Source organism: Aegilops tauschii, chromosome 2 (genome assembly GCF_002575655.3).
Source record: "Aegilops tauschii subsp. strangulata cultivar AL8/78 chromosome 2, Aet v6.0, whole genome shotgun sequence".
Classification (NCBI taxonomy): Eukaryota; Viridiplantae; Streptophyta; class Magnoliopsida; order Poales; family Poaceae; genus Aegilops; species Aegilops tauschii.
This window is the reverse complement of record NC_053036.3, coordinates 562,475,618-562,502,599: the sequence shown is the minus strand read 5'-3', so window position 1 is coordinate 562,502,599 and position 26,982 is coordinate 562,475,618. Positions and strand designations below refer to the sequence as shown.

The following is a 26,982-nucleotide window of genomic DNA, read 5'->3' as shown; positions in this document are numbered from 1 at the left end:
AATAGGAACACAAAATTACTGCTCCTTGAGTAAGATATATGCAATCTCAAGGAGCCATAGAGAACCATATTTTTCATGTTTGCAATTCAAAAGTGCTTGTAGAAAATTCTGCTGCTACTAGATACCCAACGGATTTGAAACATGATAATGACAACCATGTTGATGCATGCACTTCACTACTTCAGTAAGACTTAAGAGTTGATAACCTAAACATACAAGCACACTTGCTCTGCTTTTGAAATCCGAATGCAGAGTAGCATTGTTTTAGATAGAGGTGAGCATAAGGTAGAACAGTACAGATAGTCATAAGCTACAACTTGGTCCAACAACGTCAAAAGGGCTTGCTCTCATAGTTTCCCCTCTCTTGCCACAGTCAGATTAATAATTATCCAAAGCACACACACAACAGTTTTACTGCTCAACTACTACTAAAGGGGGTCTGGCAACCTCTTTTCCTTGCTAGTGCATCTTGCAGGAGCCATCATATCCTCCTGCATGATAATACAAAGGGAACCAATGAGCTCAATGATAGGTACAAGTAAGCTGCTTTGGTGATTCTGATTTCAGTAGCACAGATGCAGGTTTCTTGTTTAAAGGAAACTTTTGTTTAGACAAAGCAAGCTTTCATTGCTGTAACAGAGAACTGTTTCAGGAAGGATCTGATGTTTCATGGTCAGGCCTTATTTTTGCCTGCCTGCATCACACAAAAAGAAAAAGGAAATCATGACAGGGCACACCAAGAACTCAGTGTGGAATTGCTCTTTGTTTCAATGGTCTGATGTTTCATGGATCACCAGGTCGGGCCTTATTCTGCCTGTCTGTATCACGCAAACATTTACCTTGAGATTTCTACGGTGGTACCTTGAGATTTCTACGGTGGGTGTCAAAGATTCATGTGCCATATAGGCTGATGTTCTGATGCCGCGAGATTCACAAATAAAATGATAGGCAAAAGAATAGAATCTAGGGAAAATGAAAGGCTCTCAGATGATTAAAGATCAAGTAAATGCCTCACAGGTGATTAAACACAAGCATATGGGCATGGATGAACTAGAAGCACAGTAATGTATGCATGCAGCTGCCATTCAGATGCTATCATCGCCAAAATGAAAAGGAAAAGAAAAACAGCTACATGTATGTACCTGCGAGTCTTCCTGCGCTTGACCGCTGTGAGTTCTTGCACACGATCGGCCATGTACTCAGTACACTCCGTTAGGGTGGCTTTCCGGTCCGCCCTGTAGTTCCATAGCTCATAGACGGTGCTCCTGTCGCCTAGGCAGTTGTACTCTTTCATCTCCATCAGCGCATCGATGACAGCTTTGTAGGGGCTTTCTCCCCATTCCTTCTTCAGTTCTTGCAACTTATCATCATTGACATTCAGAACCTCCTGATAATGCAGCAGCACATGATCTTTTAATGTCGATAATTGGTCAAACACAACTAGTCAGATGCCAAGAAGCTTCCCACAACTGTCAGCTGACATACCTGATGATTGCCCTCGACCGTGACCGTGTTGAAGGGATTCCAGCTTACGTCAGTGATCCGCTGCTGCCACAGTGAGTACAGCTTACTTGACGCATCAGCGGCTTTTGTGGTACGGAACTTCTCAGCGCAAGCAATCTCGAATGCCTTCACATTCAGTTTGCCCATTTCCTTTATCCCGATGATCCGCCCGCCGTATTTATCGATTTCAAGGAATTGCTGGAACAATGACTTGCATGTCACATCGGCTACCATATCTATGAACTATGCAATATCTATCTACATATATCTGGAGAAATATTCCATGGCTCTGAGCAAACCTTGATCATATGTTCACGCAGGGCCACCATGTCATCATTTGTGCTTGGTGAAACAACTGAGGTTTGGCCAACAATGGGGTTGTTTACCAGCATGCTCCCAGGACGCTCTTCTGCCAGGTCAGGCTTGTCAGCATCAATTCCCAGAGGTCCTTGAGATGGCACTTCCTGGTGCCTCATTGATCTTTTCTGCCCCTGCTTCGTACCAAAACTTTTATAAGCAAGACATGGTTTATCAAGGACAAACAGTAAACAGAAAGGAACCTACCAAGTTACATAGACTGAAGATATTTTGTTTTTGCATATATGTAGACTACAACAAAAGAGATATAACTTCTGAAGGTGTTAAGTTGCATGTCAATATGATGAACAGATACAAATGTAGAAAAAATAATGAACAGATAACACTGCGAAACCAACACATTTTGTTTTCAAGCAAGGGTTGGTACTATACGTTGGTGTGATTACCTTACTATTACTAGGCTGGACATGCTCAGAAGCAGAGCAATTCTGTAGCTCAGGTAGATTTTGCTTAGCTTCCCAGTCTTGAAGCTTCTTCCTTACAAGCTCCAACTCCTTTTTATTGAGAGAGGTCTCCTCATTTTCTGCTGCAAGCTCCTTGTTTACTTCCACAATCGTTTTCTTTGCCGCCTCAAGTTCATCTTTCAGTGCTGCCAAAATGTCCCAAGTTACCATGACATTTTCACATCAAAACTGATATTTTTGCACTAAATAGTCCAAGACTGAAATAGATGCACGACAACGATGAAGCTTACCAAAAATGTGTCGTGACACATGCCAATGATCACAAGAGTTATCAGGGCCCTATAAGAAACTAATTTGGAAATAGAGAACCATATGAAAGAGATTACAGACCATGATAATCATGCTGGAGCATCTCCTTCTCTTCTATGACCTCACCAACCACGGCCTTGATTTCCATGTACTCGAGGGCTGCATCCCTATGATAGCATATCTTGGACTCAAGCTTTGAAACCAATGATCCAGCGCGGGCTGTTGCTATGCTCTCAGCCATAAAGTCTGCAGGTTCAGTAGCCAACAGAGTATCACAGCATTTACACACCATGTGCGCAGTTCCACAGCATACCATACAATTTATACTTCTAGTGCTAGTGTTGTTGTGGTGGTTAGCTATGGCTTTTATCTGACAGTTTGTGCCTAGCAGTGCTTCCATGAGTTAAAATTCAGGTGATTATGTGGAAAAAAGGAGTACTTACTGTGGATTTTTAACTCATGAGTAAAAATCAGGGAGTAATGTGACAGATTAAACACTGACGAGATCCAAGAAACACGCAGAGAAGACCTCACTCACCTTAGCAAATGGAGCACGCCGAGATGGCAAGAACCAGCACCACTGTCCTTCAAACTGGTCTGCAAAGGGAAACGATTAATCAGGTGAGTGAAGGGATTTATGTAATTAGCACCCCACAAAACCGAAATCTAGTTGCCCTGATATGTAGTAGTACACTACCCAGAATAAACCCATAAAACAAAGCAAGAAAACATTTTCTCCAACTTTCGGAACAAGAAGAAAACAAAGAGAGTCGCAAGATCTGAACCTGCTCTTTCAGACAAGCATCCCAAAATCAAAAGTTTAGGGTTTCCAAGAAAAAGCACTAAATTCAGGAAGAATGCTTTCTTCCAAACCTCCAAAAAGAACACAACTTGCGCCGGGTGAAGTACTGCCTAATGGCAAGAATGCAGTGTGTTTTCCCCCCTTAGAATAGCAGAAGAGGGGAGGAGGGAGGGGGGACACGAACAAACGCTCCCTTTACCACAACATTGGCGAAAGAAGTAAAATCATCTGGAAATCGCACAACGAATCGAAGGCTGGGACGGTCAAACTGAAATGTACTGTACTTTCACTGGCATGTACCCAGAAGAAACCATAAAAAGCAAGAAAACATTTTCTCCAGCTTTCAAGACAAGAAGAAAACAAAAGGGGTAGCAAGATCTGAACCTGCTCTTTCGGACAAGCAGCCCAAAATCAAAAGTTTAGGGTTTCCACGAAGAAGAAAAAACTAATTTTAGGGGAAAAAATGCTTTCTTCGAAACCTCCAAAAAGAACATTTATTCTGTCGCAAAAAAAAACATTTACTGTGCTCTTTGGAAAAGGGTCGCCTTTGACCACCCAAAAAGTACAGAGATTGGGGGAAAATCCATGGGGGTTATCTTTGGTCCTCTGGGAACAGCATTGGCGAAAGAAGTGAAATGATCCGGAAATCGCAGAACAAATCGAAGGCTGGAAGCCTGGGACGGCCTGATCAGCCCCCCAAGCAGCAAGAACAGTCAGAAAACTCGCTCAGAATATGGGCCGCACACCGAGAAATCTGCACCTACTGCGACGCACAAGAACAACTGCGAGACCAAAATAGCAAAGGGGCAGGATAATCGCAGTACCAAATATTGGGCCTTCCTTGCACACCGGGTGGGGGTGGTGGGTGGGGGATGGGGGAGAAGAAAAGGAGGCAGGAGTACAGGACTCGGGGGATACTCGCCGAGCAGGGGGCGGTGATTTTGGTACTGGGTGCAGTACCTCGTCACCCTGTTCACAGGTTTGTTGCTTCTTTCGAGTGTGAATGTGTGGTGTGTGGTGACTTCCTTTCTCACTGCACGATGGAGGTGTGATTTTTTTTTTTATGTACAGTGTGTGCAGATTTTCCAAAAACCAAGCTTGGCAAAGTTTGGCTAAGTCTATAGAGGAAATATTTATATACCTATAATACTGTCAACTTTCTGATTAATTTAATTCGTATATAAATTATGATCTTTGCAATAGCAATGTTAATCTTCCCCTAAAAGAACAAATATGCTTAAGGGCATCCCAAACGGCGACCCGCATATTTTCTCCCTCATCCGTTCCGCGGATAGGGGACTAGTCCGCGGACACGGATGCGGGAGGCTGCCATCCAAAGTTTTTTTTTTGAGAGCTGATGACAGTGGGAGAGGATCCCACTGACTTTATATTAAAATGTTAAAAAGTTAGTACAGTCCAGTCAGCCTACATACAAGTCCGCATCTACATGTGCGAGAGGGGGGGGGGAGTGAGAGAAGAGGTTACAAAAGGAGATATCTCTTTTATAAAGCAGCAACTAGTGACAAGATGTATGGGGCAAGCTCCTGTTTGGCCCTATGGACTAGCAAGGCAAAATCATTTTTGAACCTGGCCTTCCAAGATCTCAAGGTTGGCTGGATCCCCCTGAAGTGTTTGTCATTCCTTTCCTTCCAAATCCCCCATGCTGCCACCGTGAATACCTCCATGAACATGTGCCCACTCCAAGAGTTTTTGCCAGCGTGCAGCAACGTGAGCCTGCAATCACCAACCGGCCACTGGATCCCTATACTATCCCAGCATCTCCTACTGAAAGGGCCGTTGAAGAAGAGATGTGTAATGTCTTCCTCCGGTGGGTTTTGACATAACAGACAGGTGTAATCGTCATTTTGGATTTTGTAGTGCATCCTTCTCAGCATATTTCTGGTGTTCAAACGATCAGCCAATAGCAGCCATGCAAACATTTTCCACTGCATTGTACACTTGGTTTTCCAGATCCAACAGAAGGCCTCGTCCACCTGCATGTTTCTGAAGCAGTGCTCATAAAATTTGGTTGCTTTGAATCCATCCCCGCCCCAGACACATTTCCATGTATCCATCCCCTCAGTCAGGGCCACATCAGATGTGGTCTGTTGCAGATCTGTTACTTCTAGTCGGGCTTCTACCGAGAGGGGAAGGTGGAACACATCACTCAGTCTCACCGAGGACAGCAAGGATTGAACTGATATGTCTAGTTCCTTGGCAAAAGAAAAAGCCCTCGGGAATGTATCTTGGAGCAAGCTATCTTTCCACTCATCCTTCCATAATAGAATCGTATCACCTGTCCCAACAGACGCCTTGGTAACCCCCCTGTAAATATCAGACAATTGCATGAGATCTTTCCACCAGAACGAGCCGCAAGGGTCTACCGCGTGCGGGGTTTGACCATTGTAGTACGATCTCCAGACAAGATGAACCCAGGGAACATCCTGCTTATTGTAAAATTTGTGGAGATGTTTCAACAAGAGACCCTGGTTCTGGATTTTGAGGTTTATGATCCCTAAACCTCCTTTGTTTTTTGGTCTGCAGACCAGGTCCCACGCTGCCAGAGAGTTACCTTTAGTACCATCATCGGTTTTCTTTAACCACAGGCATGATCTGCGAAGTTTGTCCAGATGCTCAATGATCTTGGGGTTTAGCTTGATGGAGCACATTGCGTATATCGCTAATGAGGTCACTACTAAGCTTAGAAGCGTCAACTTGGAGCCATAGTCAAGCAAGGATACTGCTGCTGGAATTTTCCTCTGTACTGCTGTGACCATGGGCATCAGATCAGTTACCGTGGGGCGGGTTGTCCCCATAGGCAACCCTAAGTACGTGAAAGGCATTTGCCCCACAACACATCCAAAGATCGCCGCCATCTCCGACGCCGTTGCCGGATCCAAGTTGACCGGAACGAGGGTTGATTTGTAGAAGTTAATCTTCAGCCCTACAGACGTGGCGTAGTCCATCAGAATTCCCTTGAGGACTTGAGCTTGGCTAGAGCAGGCAGGGAACACCACAATCGTGTCATCGGCGTACTGTATAACCGGGTAGTTATCATCTTGCGATGGTATCGGTAGAAGCAGCTGTCCGGCCCTGCACGCCTCGTTGATCGCCGCTTGCAACAGGTCTGCAGCGAGGACAAATATGAGGGGCGAGAGCGGATCGCCTTGTCTCACGCCACACAGGCAGGAGAACTACTTCCCGGGGGTTCCGTTGAGCAGGACAGACGAAGTACCCGAGGAGAAAATACATCTGATCCATCCAATCCACTTCTCGTCAAAACCCATGTGCCTCATGATCTCTATCATAGGTTCATGCTGTATCGTATCAAAAGCCTTGGCAAAATCCAACTTGAGCAGACAGCATGCACGTCCAGAAGCTTGACATTGGTGGATGTACTCGAAAGCCCAGGCTAAGCAGTCTTGGATCGATCTCCCTTTCAGAAAACCATACTGGTTCCTGTGGATGATTTTGAGAATTATTTTCTGTAACCGATTAGCCAGCAACTTGGTTATCAACTTCAGGCAGCAGTTGAGGAGGGTGATAGGCCTGTAATCATTTGCAGTCTCGGGTGAGTAGGTTTTCGGGATCAAGGTGATAAACCCAGAATTAAGACTTTGCAGGTCTAACTTTCCATCATAGAAGTCAGCACACAGGGTGTAGAAATCTTGCTTTATAATGTGCCAGCAAGATTTTAGAAAACACCCATTAAAGCCATCCGGACCAGGAGCACGATCAGATGGCATTTCTTGGACCACTTTATCGATCTCATCATTCGTAAAGGGTTTTGTCAAATCCTCAAGCCCTTCAATCTTTTTGATAATCCGTGCGAGATCAAATTTCATCTCATGCGGCTCTGACCTACCCAGCCTGTTTTTATATGTCTGATAGAGCTCATGTGCTTTCCCTGCATGATCAGAGACGACAGATCCATCAGAGAGTTTCAGTGATGCATTGGAATTTCTTCTGAAACATTCGCTTGCTGCCGAGTGGAAGAATTTAGTGTTGTCCCCCCCCCACACTGAAACCAGCGCACAGTGTACCTCTTCTTCCAATATTCCCGTTTATAACCAAGGAGGACTACCAAATGTTCTTTAAGAATTGCACAGAGGTTCTTCTCCGGTGTTGTAAGAGGCCTCAAGTCCTCAATTCCATCCAATTCAAGTAGGGCCCAATTAGAGTTGTCAATGCACAAGTTCAATCTGGAGATGTTTTTGCTCCACTTCTTCAAAGCATATCTCAAGTGTTTAAATTTTTTACAGAGCATAGCACCGAATTGTGGGCAAAATAACTTTTGTTCCAGGTGGATTGAACAACTTCAAAGAAGCCAGGGTGTGAGATCCAGAAATTCTCAAATCGGAAGATTTTGGTTTTAGGGACCGTCGTCTCAATAGAGATCACACACGGCACATGGTCAGAGACCGGTTTTGGGAGTGGGGCCACTGTCGTGTTTGGGTAACTAGAGGTCCAATTGGCCAATGTGAAGAACCAATCGAGTTGCTCCAAAAGTGGATCTGTCTGCATGTTACTCCATGTAAACCTCCTCCCTTTGATTGGTAGTTCCACTAAAGCTTGCGATTGGATGAAATCATTGAAGGTGAGCATATCATTGGCATTCCCTCCTGGCTTATTACGATTATCAGAGGGCCTGATGTAGTTGAAGTCACCACATAATAACCAGTCCTCATCATCTGGTATGTCTAGATCAAACATCCAGGAGGTGAAAGTGGCCCTAACGGGGCCATCACATGGGCCATACACATTAAACATATTCCAGGATTTGGCGGTTTGCAACGAAGTGAACTTAACACCCAGAACAAACGATTCAGAACAGATAACATTGCCAACAAAGACCGAGCTATCCCATAAGATAATCAATCCACCAGAGGCCCCTTGGGAGGGCACCACCTCAAATTTATCAAACCTTTTAGGACAGAAAGTTCTTACAAAAGACTTATCAAAAGAGGCACACTTAGTTTCTTGAAGGCAAATAACAGAGCATCCACCACTATCGATTGCATTACGCAGAGCCAAAAGTTTCTGATCGGAGTTGATCCCTCGAACGTTCCAGCACAGCACCTTCCACGCCTTATGCATCAGACTTGGAGACGTCACGCTCCTGCACCACCGAGGATGAGAGCAGTTTCTGTTTGCTTAGCTGATTCGGGTGCAGGCCACACATATTAGTACCAATAGATTGTATGGTAGAAATAGGTGTGGGGGAGGGATCTCACTGTGTACCTTGTCCTTCTTGTCTGAAACACATGGCATGGTGGCAGTAGAAGAGCACTGCATGACAGGATCTTTCCTCGGCTTCACTTTGGACAGCACCAACTTTCTGTCAGACACAGGCGGCACCTTAAACCCGTCATACTTATTAGTATGCGCACTACGGCGCAGCATAACAGTATCCACATGTGCATGCTCATTGGATAGCAATGAGCCAATATGATCAGCAACAGAGCTAGATGGCAGCGATGTATCCGGCATGTTCTGCTCATCAGCAGAAGAAGCCTCATCAAGGTGCATCACATCTTTCTGCAAAACCTCCTTAGTGCTGAAGCAGCTCCTGTCAATGATGATAACATTAAGGGAAGATTTGAAGATGAGACCAAACACATCTGGCTCTGGAGAGATGGACTTCATCAGAGCATTACAGATCACGTTAAGCTGCTCCTGCATGACTGTGAATGGATTGAGCGGAAAAAAGCTCCTTCAGGGTACACAGCAGGTAGCAGCGACTTTGTATAAATCCTTTTCAACATACTGCCAATCCAACGCAGCAAATCAGCGTCTGCAATTATCAGCAAAGAGACTGAAGCACCACCAGCCCTGACAACTGCAAACTGCGCAGATGGGACACCATTGATAAAATTGTCAGCCAGTTCCTCAACCTGAGAAAATTCGGACCAAACATCTGACAGATTATCGACAATGTTGTGTTCCTGATGCACACCATCCATAAGAGAGGGACCATCATACTCAAAGAAAGTTCTGAAGCTAAAACCAGTATAAGGTGGTGGGATTATCGGCCATGCTGCCCAACCTTTCTCCTGAACTTCACCTTGCACCTGATCAGCAGCATTCCACAGTTGTTCATTGGCCGCCTGCTGGGCTTCCATAGCATTGATCCTGGCTTGCTGCATCAGAGTATAGTATGGTAGTTCATAGGGGTGTGGGGAAGCATTGAGGAGAGGTGGAGCATCCTCGTTGTCCACCAATCCTGGCACAGTGTCTCTGCCATTAAGAACATAAACAGGGACCGACCAAGAACGGCCCATTCCAGGAAGCATGCCCACCCTAGAAACCACCAAACTATGAGGTACCTGCGCCACATCCTTGATATGTCACTTAAACCAGAACCCTAGCTTTGTTCTCATTAGGCCTAGGCCAAACAATCAGTTTCCCAAAAGCTAGCATAGTGTTCAGTCATGTAATCCATCGGAAAAGCTAGCATCATGATCCAAACTTCATATTGAAAAGCGGGCATCCGCATATTAATGCCTTCATCATGGGGTGTGAGGGTGAAGTAGGAATCATCATCTATAGCATGTGGACCTTCTCTAATGGCCTCATCCCAGCTTTGCATATCCTCAAAAGCAACACAGCCAATGCCAAACGGGTAAACAAACTCATCTGAAATCTGATATTCCAGATCTTCCCTAATGATGCGGCAAATCTCTTCTAGCCAAAATCTCTTCTGATGGTCAGGAACAGGGGGCTGGATCGAGATGATTGCATGCCTGTCATGGTTCAATGGCAGGTCATCCACCACCATGACACTCCTCTGAAGCCGATGATCTGGCCCACGCTCAATGTTGCCTCCAAGCGGGGCGAACGCGAACGGCCTGACCGGAAAGTTCGCCATCTTGTTGCCGAAGTTGATCGCCGGCGAAGCAGTGCTCTTGGATGGCGATGGAGGAGCAAGTTTGGAAGAGGCAGAGGTGGTTTTGGAAACAGGGGAGACTGGAAAGGATTGGGTCCCTCGGGCGGTGGAGTTGACAGCTGAAGCAGGGGGGAGGCGTATCGACATGCAATGAGAAGTCGCCACGTCATCACGTGGAGAGATATTTTGTTTTACTTGCCAAACCGCCCTCCGATTTTCTTCTAAAGCGTTACGATTTCCACGATTTTGTTTATGGGAACAAATCAGAGAAATCCCATCCACTTTGGTAGTAAACCCAGAAGGTCCATAAGAGGATATGGGCTGCCATTGATACTTGGGCCAATGCTGTTGTTTACCATGGGCTGTGTGGCCTAAGGAACCACACGAGTCACATCTTTTGAGGCCAGGGCATTGGTTCACTTGGTGGTCATTTCGTCGACAGGCTCGACATGTGAAATTAGACCGGCCCAATATGCATGCGTCGTCCAACGAACGTGGCATATGGCATGTGCATAAGTGCACCAACTGAACACATCTTTGGCAAAATTTACCGGGGCAATCCCCAACCAAATGACCATGTCGAGAGCAATTCAAGCATTTCAATAACCTGGCATCGATATAATCTTGAGTAGGCACATCCTTGATCTGAACCATAGATTTAACCTCATTATCCGAATACCCAGCTTGCCAGCCATCCATAATTTGAAACAACTTTTCATCCGAGATAGACTGCCAATAAAATTCTCTGAACTGCGGGCCCTGAAAAAAGGTTCGAGCACTAGGCAAGATATCCTTCTGATTGATAACAAAATCACCCAACCGAATAGGCAAATCAGGATCCGAAATAATAGGGAAGTTGAACTTTCCAAACGGAATACTCTCGGCGGCCGAGGAGATATGCAAACTCGTCACCGGCAGCTTTGTGGAATGAGAATTAATCATCAGCTGCTGATCCTGAAGCCATTTAGATCGTATAGCAATCGGTTGTAACCTCACCTCAGGAAGATGCTCTTCCACATGCCAGCTCTTATCCGAGTGGTCCATACATGAGAGATCACCACGGAAGAGGTGAAAATGACAAATGAAATTTGGCCAAATGCGATCCTTAAGCCCATAGATGAAATGACCAACTCTATTGGAGGCCACAGAAAACCGAAAGCGACGATCACTTAACCTCAAAACCCTAAACCCCGAACTGATTCCTCCAGTACAAGATTGTGAGGCTAGAGCCACAGATTCTTCTGTCAACGGGAACGAGGCCGAGGAGAATGAAACCACGAGGAAGAATTCCTTGGCAGATCTAGGGTTGGCCGGTGAAAAATGCACCGTAGATTGGAACTTGTCACGTACCTGAGATTCAATCGCCAAACCAGGGGAGAAATCCCAATGGAGAAGACTCTCCATGAAGAGGTGGTGGCTGTCACCGCCGGAGTGGCTAGTGGCAGGAGAGGTGGCCGCCGGGGCCGGGGTGGCCACCGGCGGAGAGGGAGTCGCCTGTCCTATAGCTCCCTACCCCCGGAGGGATGTTTCCCTGGCAGAACAGCTCCGCCAGAGCCCTAGATTGGTTCTGCCCAGGTTCCGCCTCAAGACGGCAATGCTTCGTCCCGAAAGCTTCGTTCTTGCAACCAACTGGGTGAAATTCATGCAAATCGAGCGAATTTAGACACGGCCAGATTTCATATAAACATGGCGGATTTCGTATAAACATGACGGATTTCATTACATTTACATCAACTAAGTGGCGCTAGTCCGACTCTCAAGGTATATTAATACCTAATCTAAATGGTTGCCGGCGCTCCTTCCCCGTGTCCGGCCATGAGCCCCGAGAACTGAAACTTCTCCTTCTCCAGCTCCGCCTCGACGCTCTCCAGCTCTGCCTCCGTAACATCCGCCTCCGAAGCCCCGGGTAGCAAAGTTGTCCGCCTCCACGTCGCCGCCAAGCGACTAATCGGCCGACGATGTTGAGCCCACCAAGTTTGGCTTCAACGGGAGGGGAAGAGTGGTGGCCTTCTTTGGACCCGCGCAGGCGGCTACCTACCGTGCACTATGCTTCCTCGTTGCCGGCGGCGCCCGCGGATGTGCCAACTTCGTAGTCGTGGCGGCGGGGCGCGGCCTCGACAGTGTCCTCCTCTTCGTCGGTCTCGCCAAACATTGCCTTGCCCGCCTCGTCGCACTCCTTGTAGGCGGCCGCCACCTTCGTCACCCGTTGGCGGTACCATCAGCAAGCCAGGCGAATCTCGAGGGCGGAGCGGTAGGACTCGACCAGCGCCTCTTCCTCCACCAGGTCTGCGTCCGGCGTGCCCCCCTACCGGCGGTGAGCTGCGCCTCCACCTGCTGGTGCTCCTAGAGGAGGGGGTGGTTGTAGGCGGCGTCGGTCTGCGCCTCCCGAAACTGCTCCTCTCGCACCATGAGCATGTAATGGGCACATGCCTCGCCGATGGTCATGGTGCAATGCACCGATGAGGGTGGCGTAGAGGAGAAGGAGGGTGTCACAAAGGAGTAGGAGGGTGGCGTCGACTCGTCGGCGGCCGCGGCCTCCATTGGGACGTCGTCGTCCTCCAGAAGCAATTGCGGCCATCTCCTTCTTCTAGTTTGGCGTCAACCTGTCCCACAGAGCTTTGGCGGGAAGGGGGAATCCATGGTGGGAGTGATGCGGAGAGGGATCGGAGGTGGATGACTACGGCTATGGCCGGGGCAGCAGTTTATATAGCATTGGCGGGGGCAGAGGGACGGACTGGTGTCGCCGGAGGAGATGCCTCGGTGAAGGAAATATGTCCTAGAGGCAATAATAAAGTTGTTATTTTATATTTCCTTATTCATTATAAAGGTTTATTATTCATGCTAGAATTGTGTTGATCGGAAACCTTTGATACATGTGTGAATACATAGACAAACACTTGACTAGCTCGTTGATCAAAGATGGTTAAGGTTTCCTAACCATGGACATGGGTTGTCATTTGATAATGGGATCACATCATTAGGATTTAGGAGAATGATGTGATGGACAAGACCCATCCGCTAGCTTAGCATATTGATCGTTCAGTTTAATTGCTATTGCTTTCTTCATGTCAAATACATATTCCTTTGACTATGAGATCATGCAACTCCCAGATACCGGAGGAATGCCTTGTGTTCTATCAAACGTCACAACGTAACTGGGTGATTATAAAGATGTTCTACAGGTATCTCCGAAGGTGTCTTGTTGGGTTGGCATGAATCGAGATTAGGATTTGTCACTCCGACTATCAGAGAGGTATCTTTGGGCCCTCTTGGTGATACACATCATAAGAAGCCTTGCAAGCAAAGTGACTAATGAGTTAGTTGCGGGATGATGTATTACCGAATGAGTAAAGAGACTTGCCGGTAACGAGATTGAACTAGGTATGAAGATACCGAATCTCGGGCAAGTAACATACCAATGACAAAGGGAACAACATATGTTGTCATTACGGTTTGACCGATAAAGATCTTCGTAGAATATGTGGGAGCCAATATGAGCATCCAGGTTCCGCCATTGGTTATTGATCGGAGAGGTGTCTCGGTCATGTCTACATAGTTCTCAAACCCGTAGGGTCCGCACGCTTAACGTTCGATGACGATTTTGTATTACTAGGAAAATTGCCCGTGCGTTGCAACGGGAAATACATTGTGAATATGTAAAGGAAAACATGAAAAGATGATTTCCTGCATCACGTACAACGACGTGACATCGCATGTGTCATTGCTTACAATCTTGTCATCGGCTCATCAGTGGCCAAGCTTGAAAGAAAAGCTGGGCGGGCCGAGCGAAAGGAAAAACACAATTTTTTAGGCATTACTCACTAATCCATACCTTTTGTTCTCATTGAATTTCACCTTCTATGTTTAATAAGCAAGTTACAAGCAAGACGATCTCATACTCTAAAAGGACTTTGGATTCCCGAATAAAAAATATTTGCTCATCTTCTATTTTTACGTATGAATGAATCGATAACAAAATGCATAAATTTACTCTCAGTTCGACCAATGGGTTCAAAAAAACACTTCCCATCTTCATTAGAAATTGCCCAATGGAGTCAGGAGGTGAACATGGAGCCCAGAGAGATGGGGGGCGGTGTCACGGTGAGGTTCCGAATGAAGGCTTGAAGAAGTTCACTATCAAATGAAGCAAATTTGAGCATTATATCAACCACAAAAATCATGTCAACTGTCCAAACTACAGTCACGAGTTGAACACATGAAAATAGTGTAGCAATATCTTCTTTGTACAAAATATCTCGGAAAAGTATATGCCATCCTCTATCTACAAAAGCATCTGTTCTAAAAAAATCAGTAAAATATACATCATCTTCTAGTACAAATATCTTCTCCTCTAAACAATCACACCAAACAAATTTAGGACCAGTTGTGCTCTGGAAGTATGTACATATATGCACAAATAGATTCAGAAGTTAAGAACGTAGTCAGAAATGTTAGCAACAACTTGAATAGTACACTTATCAACATCCACTAATTATCCTACAATTGAAATACAAAGAAAGATCGACGAAAGCACTACAAAAAAATACACTTCCGTGATGATACGTGTTTGTCACAGTAGGTCGCGTTTTTTGTCATGCATGTACATCCATGACAAATTTATGACAGAATCAAGATAGTCATACATGTGCTGTCGTAGAAGTGTTCCATGACATTACCAAAATTATCATCATGGAAGTGTCCACTTCCATGACGATAAATCGCGCGTCACAGAAGTGCTTTCGTCAAGGGTGACCGACACGTGGCATCCACCGTAACGGAACGCCGTTAAGCTATCGGGCCGGGTTTTGGATCCGATAACCCGTTAACAGCCCCGACCAATGGGGATTTTCCATGTGTAAAATCATCATTGGCTGGAGGAGACACGTGTTAGGTCCGCGTTGGCACAGGTGTCACTCATCCAATGGGCGAGACGCGCCTATGATATGTTGACACGTGGACCGGCCCATCAAGTTTAAATGGGCCGGCCCAACTGAAGGCCCACAAGATTTTGCGGACCATAATGGGCCGGCCCAGCTAAAGGCCCACGAGATTTTGCAGACTATAATGGGCTGGCCCAGCTAAAGGCCCACAAGATTTTGCGGGCCATAATGGGCCGGCCCAGGTAAAGGCCCACAAGATTTTTGTGTGCCATAATCGGCCGGCCCAGGTAAAGGCCCACAAGATTCTTGCGGGTCATAATGGGCCGGCCCAGCTAAAGGCCCACGAGATTTCGCCGACATTAATGGGCCGGCCCACAAGATTTTGAGGACCCTAGTAGGCCGGCCCATTAACTGGCTGCCATGTTTTGGGCCAAATGCCGGCCCATATTTGATCCGGTCCATTAATGGCCTGCCACGCTCCGGGCCTAATAGTGGCCCATATGAGATCCGGCCCGTTAAAAGCCTACCACGTTCTGGGCCAAATTACGGCCCAGATCAGGTCCGGCCCTTTAAGAGGCTTTGGGCTCAATTATGGCCCATATCAGATTCGGCCCGTCAACTGGACACTATGCTTTTGGGCCCACTTGCTATAGGCCCACTTAGTAATTCGGCCTGATATTAGGTTTGGCCTGTTAAGGGCCCGTTTAACATTTCAGCCCTATATTAATTTTGGCCTGTTAAAAGCCCGTCATATAGTTGGGCCTAACTACGACCCGGTTTGCATCCGGCCTGCTCGCAGCCGATATCTGATTGGGCCAAACAAGGACCGAGACAATTTTGGCCTGTTAAAAGCCCGTGATTTGATTCGCACAATCATGGGTCGGGGTTCATTTCGGGCTGCTGCCGGCTTGTGAGCTGTTCGGCATGTTTCAGGCCCAACCTACATCGTGATTGCATGATGGCCCGATTATGTACCGTAATTTTATGATTTGGCCGGTTTACTGCGAAGACAGGATATATATACAGTAAAATAACTGCAGCATCGTGAATAAGGAAAAACCTAGACTATACAATAAAGAAATTACGTCATATTACATCCACTGGGCATCAAAGTTCGTGACTATGATAATAAAGCACAAGCAGACAGCAGATTACATACACTGGGCATCAAAGATCGCCACCAGTGCAAATAAACACGCCGACAAAATAATATACAAAACCGACAGCACTTCAATAGAGTTCAAGAAAGGTTAGCCCTGCTGGGGAGCTGCAGCGCAAGCAGCTGAGCAAGATGATGAGACTGTGCTTGTTCAACACTTATATCTTCCTCACTCTGAAAGATAAACAAGCAGACAGATGACGGGTTTTTCACATAAAAGTATCAGTGCTGACAATTCATCACATTTCTTACTGACGAATAAAGTGACATAGTTTAAAATTGCATTAACACAATATGGTATTGTTCAGGTCAAGACATGGCAGGAAATGACATTGTGAAGGAGTTGGCAGCTTCACGACACCACTGGATTACAGATCAAGAACTCATAAGTATCAATGGTTAGTGTGCTGTCAATTTATACCATTTCAGATTGGAAAATAAAGAGACGGTTTAAATAATAGTAGAATGATATGACATTGTTCATAGTTAAGACATTGCAGAATATGACATTGTGTTGTAGTGGGTAGGTTCACCACACCACTGGATTACGGATGAAGAACAGAAGCATACATGCAGTGCAAAAGAAGATCACTTGCTCTGTATAGTTTAATTTACATGGTATGAAGAAGGAACTTGGTTGTACAACTGAAAACTTAAATTGAGAAAGGACAAACTTTTATTTATGAACTACATAATAAACTTTAAACAAGCAATTTGATGCAAACACCAAAAATAAATAGCTGTTGCAGTCATGCCTAACCAAATATATACAACAAAGTTTGAATGCTTGAGATGGACAAACTTACATTATTGGTGAAGACAGGCTCTATAAAGGTCTTGTCCATGCTGATGGGGGGGGGGGGCAATTCAAGAAGTTTACCACAGAATCTTCTTCAAAAGCATTGCCTTTATTCTACATTTTGTTAAGAGTAAATATAGATGTGATAATATACGAAAAAATGGAGAATATTTAAGATAAGATGAAGAGTGATGCTACATAACCAAGTAGCTATAAATGTAAGTGTAGCGATACAGGCAAAAGGTACATCCAAGAGCAATGCACAGCTAAACTTCTTCAGTGCCAACCTTATGGTAAGAGTAAATATAGATCTGATGTGTAGAAAATGGAGGGCAAAGGAAAATAAGCTGCAGAGTGATGGTACATGAACAACTACCTGTCATTATAAGTACACTGATAAAGGACAGCATGTACTTACAAGAACAATGCAGAGCTAAAAAACATTGGCATTGGATATATTCTACACTAATGTAACCATTCATACAGATCAGATAATTTGGAGCGAACAATTGATAAGCAAGCTATCATGCATACTGCTGTCACATAATGAACCAGGTATGTATGCAAGTACAGTGATACAGGACAACATGTACTAACAAGAGCAAAGCAGCGGGCAGCATATTTGCGATATCCTGTCGTTCTTGTCAAACCGGAATTCTTCTTCGAGCAGATTTCCTGCAAAAAAGATCCGTAAGGCACATGCGGAAAAGTAGAAGTTCAAATTGTCATGTGATTTCATAGACAGTACCTCATCCTGGGAACGAGACCAGTGCATAACAAGGTTTTTCCATTCAATTCTAAATTTAGCACAGGAGACTTCACCGGAAATTCGTTTATAGACTTGCCATCAAAGTGTGATTTCCTCAGGTAACACCGATACTGCTGCAATGCTTCCTTGAAAAGCACAAGCAAGCTTTGCTTGTCATGACTATCCAGATTGACCCTCGCCTAGTTACAACAATGTAATGTAAATCATTGATGTGTTCAATCAGCAGAAAACAGGAAAATAATAACCATGAATAATAGCACTTACACGTAAGTTGGACAGGAAGATGTGAAAATGGTGTTTGTCTTCACAATAATCTTCCCATGATGGGAATATATGCACGTAGTCCCTAACAACATTGAAAGCATTGTCTTTTAAACTGGGAATAAATGGAATGGGGTTCCAATCTGCAGGAATTGGCCGTCTCTGCAGTTGGGATAGGTCTTCGGCCGGTGGACTTGCTGTACTTTTTGTTGGAGTGGGATTTTTCTGTGGTACAGCTGGTGCTATGGGAAATGAAATCGGTATACCTTTTGCTGGAGTGCAGGTCCTGTGTGGTGGGGCTAGTGGTGTGGCCAGTGAAGTATGGGTACAGTTTGCTGGAGTCGGTCCTACGTTTTGTGTCACTGGTTGTACAGCCAATATAAGTGGGTGCTGCCTGATTTCTCCGGCACCACCACGTTTTTCAAGGACTTTGCTGGTGCTCCTTCAGGTTCGGCAATCACCCTCTTCCTTTTTGATGTATGATGCACAAGAACAACATTTGAGTGGAAAAACATGGTATGATGACAGATGGAATATGTATTGATAATGGATGGGCATGGCATCTCGACATATATGATGAGTAAACTAAGCAGATGGCGGTGCAACAAAGTAGAAGAAATGCAAGACAACATATGCAAGATACCCGCAATCAATAAAACATTGCCAAATTAGAACAGGCACCTTGATGGGTGAACAGGACAGACCATCTACCTTTGACTCCTCGAGGTTAGAATAGTCATTAGGATCATATTCTGAACAAGAATCAGTAGGTGGGGAGCGTATGAGTTTCATTGCATCCAGAATGGCACTCAATGCCTTGGTGCCAATTTTGTAAGTCATTGCAGTGTTTAGCTTCAAGAGTGGACTGCTGCTAGTGCGACACAAAGCAGCTACACAGATCATAGTGTAGATATAACGGGAAAACCTTAAGCATCAGAGTAAAATAAGCAAAGTGGAACTTGCTGGAATATATGTGCTAGTATTGCCGGTACGGCTAGAAAGGCTTCGGATACCAGCTCTCTTCAAGTGAAGGTGCGGTACTGTTAATATCAGTGTAACTCTCAAAGGCGACACAACTCCCGCATTTCCTTGCTATTCTTATAGGATCCAAGTGGGCAGGCCACTACAAATCCTATTCCTATGTTTACAAGATCCTACGAATCAAAGAGGCTCAAAGTGTCCATCACAACCGACCGTATAGACTCTACATTGCAAATGGCCCTGCTCATCTTCAGTACAAGGAACATACTGTACTACTATCATACTCCCTCCGTTCCAAAATATAAGTCTTGGTAGAGATTTCCACTATGGATCACATACAGATGTATCCAGATACATTTTAGAGTGTAGATTCACTCATTTTGCTCCATATGTAGTCCATGGTGGAATCTATACAAAGACTTGTATTTAGGAACGGAGAGAGTACATATTAAAGAAGAACGGAAGAGGAACATGGTAAAGAAGAGCAAGCATATTTTGGATAATAAAATGTTGGTTGCGCAGTGCCCACACATGATGAACTAGAGCGCATTAAGAATGCAACTCCCAGCTGTCTCTCGACCATTTCAGGCGGTTGGATGAAGATCCTACGTCTCCTAACCCTTCTTCCTCGTCTCTGATTCTTCCCATACAGAACACCACACGGGCCGCCGGCCGGACCACCGGCCCCCACCGCCTGTGTTCCTCCGCCACCCCCACCCCCACCCCCGCCCCAACCCCCACCCGCGTCAAGTTTTCTTCATTCGGCAAGGCCCCACAACCACCCGAGCCCCTTCGATCGCACCGGCGAACTCCGGCGAGCTCTGAAAAATTGACTGACCCAATTTTGAAATTTAGTCTACTGTGATTTAACTAGTGTGGAATATAAAAGGGGAAAACCATAAGCATTGGGAGTATAGTGTTGAGCGTGCCATGGCGGATCTGAAGGTGCAAACCGGACAAAGGCAACTTCGCAACCAAGACAAGAAATCAGAGTAAAGCAGTGGCGATCTATTTTCTTGCTGCGATAAATAAGTTGAGCAGATACGAATGAGTACCGCCTCTGGTGCGGCGCCGTGTACGCATCTGCTGAGAATTTGACGGTGCTGCGGTAGCGATGGCTGTCGGCGGCGTGGAAGCAGATCTAGGAGGGTAGACGGTGGCGGAGGGGCGCGGTGGACGAGACGGTCGTAGGAGCGGCGCCGACAAGGTGGACGACGACGGGGATGAAGCGAGAGGACGGGATGCAAGGATCCCGGTCCGAAGCCGTGGATCAGAGAGGTCGATCTCTTGTAATGGACGGCGGCGTCGGGGTATCAGCTCTGGCATGGTGGAGGAGGACGGCGGTGGATGGGGTGGCGGACGGCAGCAGACGGAGGAGGGTGGGGTGGAGAGAGTGTTTTGGCGCCCACGGAGTACGAATGGGGAAAAGGGGGTAGAGAGGAAGGGGGGAACCATGTATTCAGGGCGCGCTTGTCTCAATGCGAGGAAATTTACAAACTTAGCCCCCGTTTCAAATTTCTACTACATCACAACAACATTAGTCGGTTGGGGATAGGACGGTAATCTCGCATACAGCGAATATTTGCCGACGAGAGTTTGTTTTTGGCGCCCACCGTGTATGAATATGAATCGGGGAGGGAGTCGATTTTGGCCGAGGACACACTTTGTTTTGGCGCCCACCGTGTATGAATCCGGGTGAGAGGCGGTTACGTCATGTTTGGGTGAAATTACAAACCTACCCCTATCAAAACCTATAGAAATCCAGCAGATAGGCTTTGCGTGGCAGGGATAGGTAGTAGTGATTTCCATCTCGCAGATTTTGGTTTCGGGCAGTTACTGCAACTTTCCCCGCTTCGTTCAAATTTTGCAGAGTGCACGTTTACCGTGCCAACTCAATTCGAATCCCGTTTGTATTCTATTTTTTTTCGGGCGGGATCCATTTTCAATTGGAATTACATTCTATATACATCATTTTTTTATATATACTTTCAAAAGCACAACAAAGAATTCTGCTCCTTTATATGTATAATATGATTTACAAATACAACGATCTCGAAATCTTAAGGTTGAATTCGAATTTTTTTGACCAAATTATGTTCTACTAAAATGTATGGATCAGTAATATCTACATATTAAATAACATAGATGTGCGTGAATTCATATGAGTATGCATGTTTGATAGATCAATTTTGGTTCGAGTATGGATTACATGTATCATCATCTCGAATTCAAATATTTGAATCCCTTTTTTGTTCACTCCTTTCACGCCCATCTCTCTCGCATGCATGCTCCTTCAGGTAGCTATCACTCTCTTTTCTCCAGCTCACCCGCACGCTCACTTCATGTTTCTCCTATCCTCGAAAACATGGTCTCTCGACGTCTCCCTTGAGAAGTCACACTCTCCCTATCATTATACATTACACGGTTTTCATTATCTCTCACGTCTCTACTGTTCTCTGGTATCACTCGGTACCTAAGCTTTCTTTTTCACCGCCACACACACAGTCTCCACTCGTCTTTCACTTTGTCTTTCTCTCTATGGGATTCTCTCACACACCCTATATGTCTCTACATATGACTCATACCACTAAAATTACTCTCTCTCTCTCTCTCTCTCCTGTAGACACAACATTTGTTGCGGTCTCCTTTTCGTCTCCATCCCAGACTGACATTATTCATTTGTTTACCGATCAGACAACCCCGACTACCGTCTCCTCTCTCTCTCTCTCTCTCTCTCTCTCACAGACACACACACAACTCCTGCTTCCACTCCCCTTCCCGACTACCGTCTCTCTCTCACACACACAAAACTCTCGCTTTCGCACCCCGACTCGTATTTCTCTCACAAACATTTATCGACTAGCTAGCCTCTAGATAGGTTTATACACCCGCACACTCATGCTTCCACCATCGCATACATGTCTCTCTCCCGCTCCTTGTATCTATGTAGATTTTTCTTCCCTTCTTGAGACACGCTGTCGTGGAATTGTCACAGCAGATGTCCTTGAGCTAGGACTTAGTCGTGGAGCCATCGCAACTAGGAAGCTTGAAGGGGTTATGTGGGACAAGGAACACGAGGGTTTATACTGGTTCAGCCCCTTATAGTGAAGGTAAAAGCCTACGTCCAGTTTGAGGTGTTATTGATTAGGGTTACGATCGCCAGGGAGCTGAACAGTTATCCCGGCTCTCGATCATATTATCGTCCCCTTAAACTGCTGCCGGGTCCTCCCTTTATATAGGGAGGCTGACGCCCAGCAGCCCTTAGAGTCCCGGCCGGCTCATAAGAGCGTCCGGCTCGGACTCTAAACAATACCTGCCTTACACTACAAGTCTACTATAACAATGATTGTAACTACAGGCTTTAAGCCATATCCGGGTCTCAGCCCATCTCTGGCCCGTTATCTTGACACTTAGCTCCGGGCTTCTGGGAATGACCCTTAGAATAACCCGGGCCTCCTGGCGGGTGACTCCAAGGTCTATATCCTCAACATTAGGCCCCAGATTGACTTGAGCCGGCTCGTGTCAATCTTCAACTCTGCAGACAGAAAAAATCTCCGGCTTACCATTCATGTGAAGGCCATAACCCGGAGTGACGTCATCCTCTGGACTTCGGATAATCCGCCGTGACGTCATCCTCCATTAAGTCCGTTTTTTTACTCCGCCAGATCCGCAATGGATCTTTGCCTTTACTGTCATTCCGAAAATCGAGGCGCCGTGAGGGGGAGATAACCACGCCGTGGCCTCCTTGAATCCCGCGCCCACTTATGACTCTGCCTTATAAATAGGCCGGCCCAGCACTTTCTTCTCACGCTCTCCTTCTTCCCCCTCGCGCCGTCGCTCCTCTGCTCGAGCTCCGCCACTGCCGCCGCCGTCGCGCCCCTGGTCTTCATCAACCCGACCGCTGCATCACCCTGATTCGGACCAGACTCACGGCAACGACCTCCGCTCTTTCCAACTCCGGTGAGTCTCCCCTGCCCTGTCGGATAGATCTACGGTAGGGTTCATCTTGTGTTCTTCGCGTTCATCACCATTGCCGCAAACCTCAGTAGCTCTTGTAGCCACCACACTCGGTTGATCTTTTATCTTGCGTAAAGTCAGTGCGGTAGACGTTTGGGATCCATTTCACCTGCAAAAACCCTCTTCTTACTGCATAAGAACCATGTTCAATCCTCAAGAACTTCTTCTGCCTCTGTTTTTTAGGTCTAGAAATTTTTCATTTCACCCGACCCTTTTGATCCAAAAAAGCTACTGCAACATGTGAAATCTGTTTTACCACACTTAGTAAAAACTGCAGCCCTTGAATCTTGGTGGCTTATATTTCCGACTTAAAGAAAACATGCGCCGTAGGACTTTCCGGTTTAAAGAAAACCATGCTCTGTAGAATCCTCCGGCTTAACTGCAGTAAACCGTAGATGACCAAATGCTCCTCCGGCTTAGATAACTCACCGTATCTGAATATATATCATTAGTCCCCTTTCTGAGCCGCCACCTTAGTTTGAACAATAGCTCTCCGGCTTATAATTAACCCGGATACTTTTCTCTTTATCATAGACCACCAACCGTCACCATGCCTCCCAAGGCTCCCATCACTTGCAACTGGATGAGATCCAACGTCACTGATGAGACCCTGGCCAACTTTGTTAAGTCCGGATATCTGCCCAAGAAGGAAGTGATGTCCTACCGTGCCCCTAATCCGTCAGAAGAAAGACCACAGCCGAAGGACGGGGAGGTAGTGATCTTTGCAGACCACATGAGCCGGGGCTTCGCACCGCCCGGCTCAAAATTCTTCCGGGATGTGCTCAACTTCTTTGACCTTCGACCCCAGGATATAGGACCCAACTCCGTATCCAACATCTGCAACTTCCAAGTCTTTTGCGAAGTATACCTTGGAGAGGAACCCAGTTTACTGCTTTTCAGAGAACTGTTCTACTTAAACCGCCAAAACGAGTGCGCGAAAGGGCCAAGTCTGGAATTAGGCGGCATCTCCATCCAACGGCGCAGGGACTGTCTATTCCCTTACGCAGAGCCGCCAAGTCACCCCAAGGACCGGAATATGACTTGGTTCTACTGCCAAGACACGTCCCCGGCTGACGAGAGCCCGCTGCCCGGCTTTCGCCCAACCCGCCTAGAGCCGACTCATCCGCTATCCGACAAGCTGACTGCCGCGGAACGCCAGCCTCTGCTTCCAACGATCAATAAGATCAAGGCTCTGCTAGGCAACGGTCTGAACGGAATAGACCTGGTCCGGGTCTGGATCTCATGGCGGGTGATCCCATTGAGCCGTCGCCCCGGCTTAATGTGTGAGTACACCGGGCGGAAGGATGACCCGCAGAGGCACAGTCGCAATGATCTTCCAGAAGATGTTGCTGAAGAAGAAACCAAGGCTCTGTTAAACGAGAGCCTGGCAGACCGTGGAAGAACCGGGCTAGCCCCGTTCTGCAAGACCAATCCAGCCCCAGCGGTAAGCCGCTGACTTTAACCTTTCCACTTCTTTTACATGTCACCTTGCTCTGAACCATTTTAAGAGTTCATTACTGTATTTCTCAGGCTGACGATAAATTCTGGCGGGTCAAGTATGACCATGAGGCGGCCAAGAAGGCCAGAAAGGCAAAGAAAGCCGCCCCTCGCAAAAAGGGAAGCAGACCCACTGCTTCGGAGCTACTGCAATTAAACGATAGCTCCGAGTCAGAGGTAACCCTTAAACCTTTAAACTCTTGCCATTTTTGTTGTTTGTTGCTGTCCGCCTTATCAACATTTTGCTTATTGACAGGATGACACCGGCGCCAGTAACCCGGTGGTTGAAGAGGTAACATCACTTTCCTCCGACTCGGAGCCTTTGCCACAGTTGAAAGTCCGAAGAGTAACCCGGAAAGTAAGCTTTTCTCATCCATTAGCTCATCAAGACCCTCAATTTCTTTTGAAGCAGCAGGTTCACGAAAGCCGGCGTCACACCCGGGCCCGCAAGGACACCGACCTCTCCGCCGGGTTACCCGACGCAACAAGGAAGCGTCGCACTGAGGTTTTTTCTCACCTGTACCCTTTTCATCCGTTGGCGGGTGTCATCCGTCAGCCACTCAACTCTTCTGACTCCAATTATCAGGAGACCTCCCCCTCTTCGGGTGACTCCATGCAGTCAAGTCTGCCGGCCTTCAAGACTGCACCCGGGTAACAACAATCTCCTTACATTATCTGTCTGTATTTACTCTTCGTGTGCCTGACACTTCTGTCTTTTCAGTGCCCAGGCAAAGCTCACCAAAAGAGCAAAGAAGACCAGGTCAGCCGGAGTGCCAGACTTGCCTGAACCGGAGACGACGGCTCAAGAGCCGCCAGCCGCCTCCGCCCCCGAAGCCACCATTCCTATGGACACAGCGCCTGAAGCCCCTGCCCCGACCACCAAGACAACGACCGAAGCGTCGGTTAACCCGGAGGCCTCCGGCTCAGCCCCACCAGCTAACGACCCGGACGTGGTAATTACCCGGACGGAGTATGTCGAACCGGGGAGGCCGACCGTGCTGGCCAAATGCTCCGCGAAGGGGGAGTTGCTGCAACTGCACCGGGCGAATCTGGATCTCTCCAGCTACACCGACTTAAACATTGGAGAACTCGTCTCAGGCTACATCAGCCAGGTTCACAAGAGCCGGGACGCCGAGATCGCCATGGTCAACCAGATCCAACAAAAATCTGAGGTAACCTTCTGCTGTCTTCTTATCTTCTGCACAGTGATCCTTGTCATGCTAGCCCCCAAGTCTATGACTTATACTTGAATATGTTGTAGACTTAGATTCCGGCTTACTTAACTGAACCGGCAGTACGTAGATAGATACGTTCAATATGCATTAGCCCCCAAGTGCCAAGTGTCTTTGCTTGGAAAGTGCTTGGGACTTATATAATGACTGTTAATAACCCAGAAATATATGCAGGCTGCTGGCAAGAAATTTGAGTCGGACCTTGTGGATCTCAAGAGCCGGCTAAAGACACAAGAGATGGAGACCCGGAAGGCAAACGCCAAGTTTGTCTCCAGCATCGCCGCTCAAGAGAAGCTGAAGACCGAATTCGATGCCGAGCGGAAGGCCTGGGCTGAGGAGAAAGCCGCCCTGGTGACCCGAGCAGAACAGGCGGAGAAGGCCCTCACTGAGAAGACCGCTGAGCTCTCCGGCCTAAAGCGCCAGGTTTCCCAAATGGTGGCTATTATCTTCGGTAAGTCGCCTCGCCGGCTTTCATCAAATCTGTATATGTTATGACTCATCCTTGTCACCGGCTTGTCTGACCTTTATTAAACAGGTCCCAGGAGTGCCAACCTCAACCAGAGCGTGGTCACCAAGTTAAAGGCCGTGTACACCCTGGTGGAACAACTCTACACCGGGTCACAGCGCGCCTTAGCTGTGGTGGCCCTATCCAACGAGGTGCCAATCCATCTGGCCGAAGTCCTGCGCCGGCTCGCTGTTCTGCCACAGCAGATCCAGGAGCTACGCCGAGCCTCCGCAAGATCCGGAGCAATTGCCGCGCTGAGCCGGGCCAAAGCATTCCTGTCGAAGCTAGACCCGGCAGACATCGCCCTGGGTTACCCAAGCCTGAAGGAAGACGGCTCCGCCTTCGACCAGAAGGACTTCGCGGCATGCGTGAAGGCTGTACGCCCGGTGGCCACCATCATTGGGAACGACACCGACTTAACCAAGTATCAGCCGGGGTACAACGCGGAGAATCAGAGGATTCCAACCCCTCGCTATGAAGCTCTCAGTCTGATTCCTCCGGCTCGCCAGCACACCTTCGCCCCTGAGATTGACCCGGCCGGGTTAATTGACGAAGAAGCCCAGTTCGAAGCTCTCAGCGGCATCGACTGGAAGTCGTCAA

The 26,982-nt window shown here is 47.0% G+C and overlaps 1 protein-coding gene across 3 annotated transcripts; it reads right to left on the bottom strand.

The window, feature by feature from the left end:
- Positions 1–159: 159 nt before the first annotated feature.
- Positions 160–4,361, bottom strand: LOC109785873 (protein INVOLVED IN DE NOVO 2). Of its 3 annotated transcripts, none has more exons than XM_020344462.3 (8): positions 4,221–4,361; positions 3,133–3,191; positions 2,676–2,840; positions 2,268–2,470; positions 1,803–1,997; positions 1,486–1,701; positions 1,143–1,387; positions 160–491 (listed from the first exon to the last, which is right to left on the bottom strand). In XM_020344462.3, exons 3-8 carry the CDS (start codon positions 2,833–2,835, stop codon positions 482–484), a joined length of 1,029 nt encoding a protein of 342 aa, XP_020200051.1. In that variant the 5' UTR covers positions 2,836–2,840; positions 3,133–3,191; positions 4,221–4,361; the 3' UTR covers positions 160–481. The 3 variants fall into 3 exon arrangements, with proteins under 3 accessions (XP_020200051.1, XP_020200064.1, XP_020200052.1); XM_020344475.4 differs by having other exon boundaries at positions 1,803–1,994; XM_020344463.3 differs by lacking the exon at positions 4,221–4,361 and adding an exon at positions 3,380–3,399.
- Positions 4,362–26,982: the final 22,621 nt, after the last annotated feature.

Coding starts and splice junctions, on each gene's coding strand:
- LOC109785873 (XM_020344462.3), bottom strand. CDS start 2,835: ATGGCTGAGAGCATAGCAACAGCCCGCGCTGGATCATTGGTTTCAAAG. Junction 1,998..2,267: donor TCCAGCCTAGTAATAGTAAG/GTAATCACACCA, acceptor TTTGGTACGAAG/CAGGGGCAGAAAAGATCAAT. Junction 1,388..1,485: donor CGGTCGAGGGCAATCATCAG/GTATGTCAGCTG, acceptor CTGCATTATCAG/GAGGTTCTGAATGTCAATGA.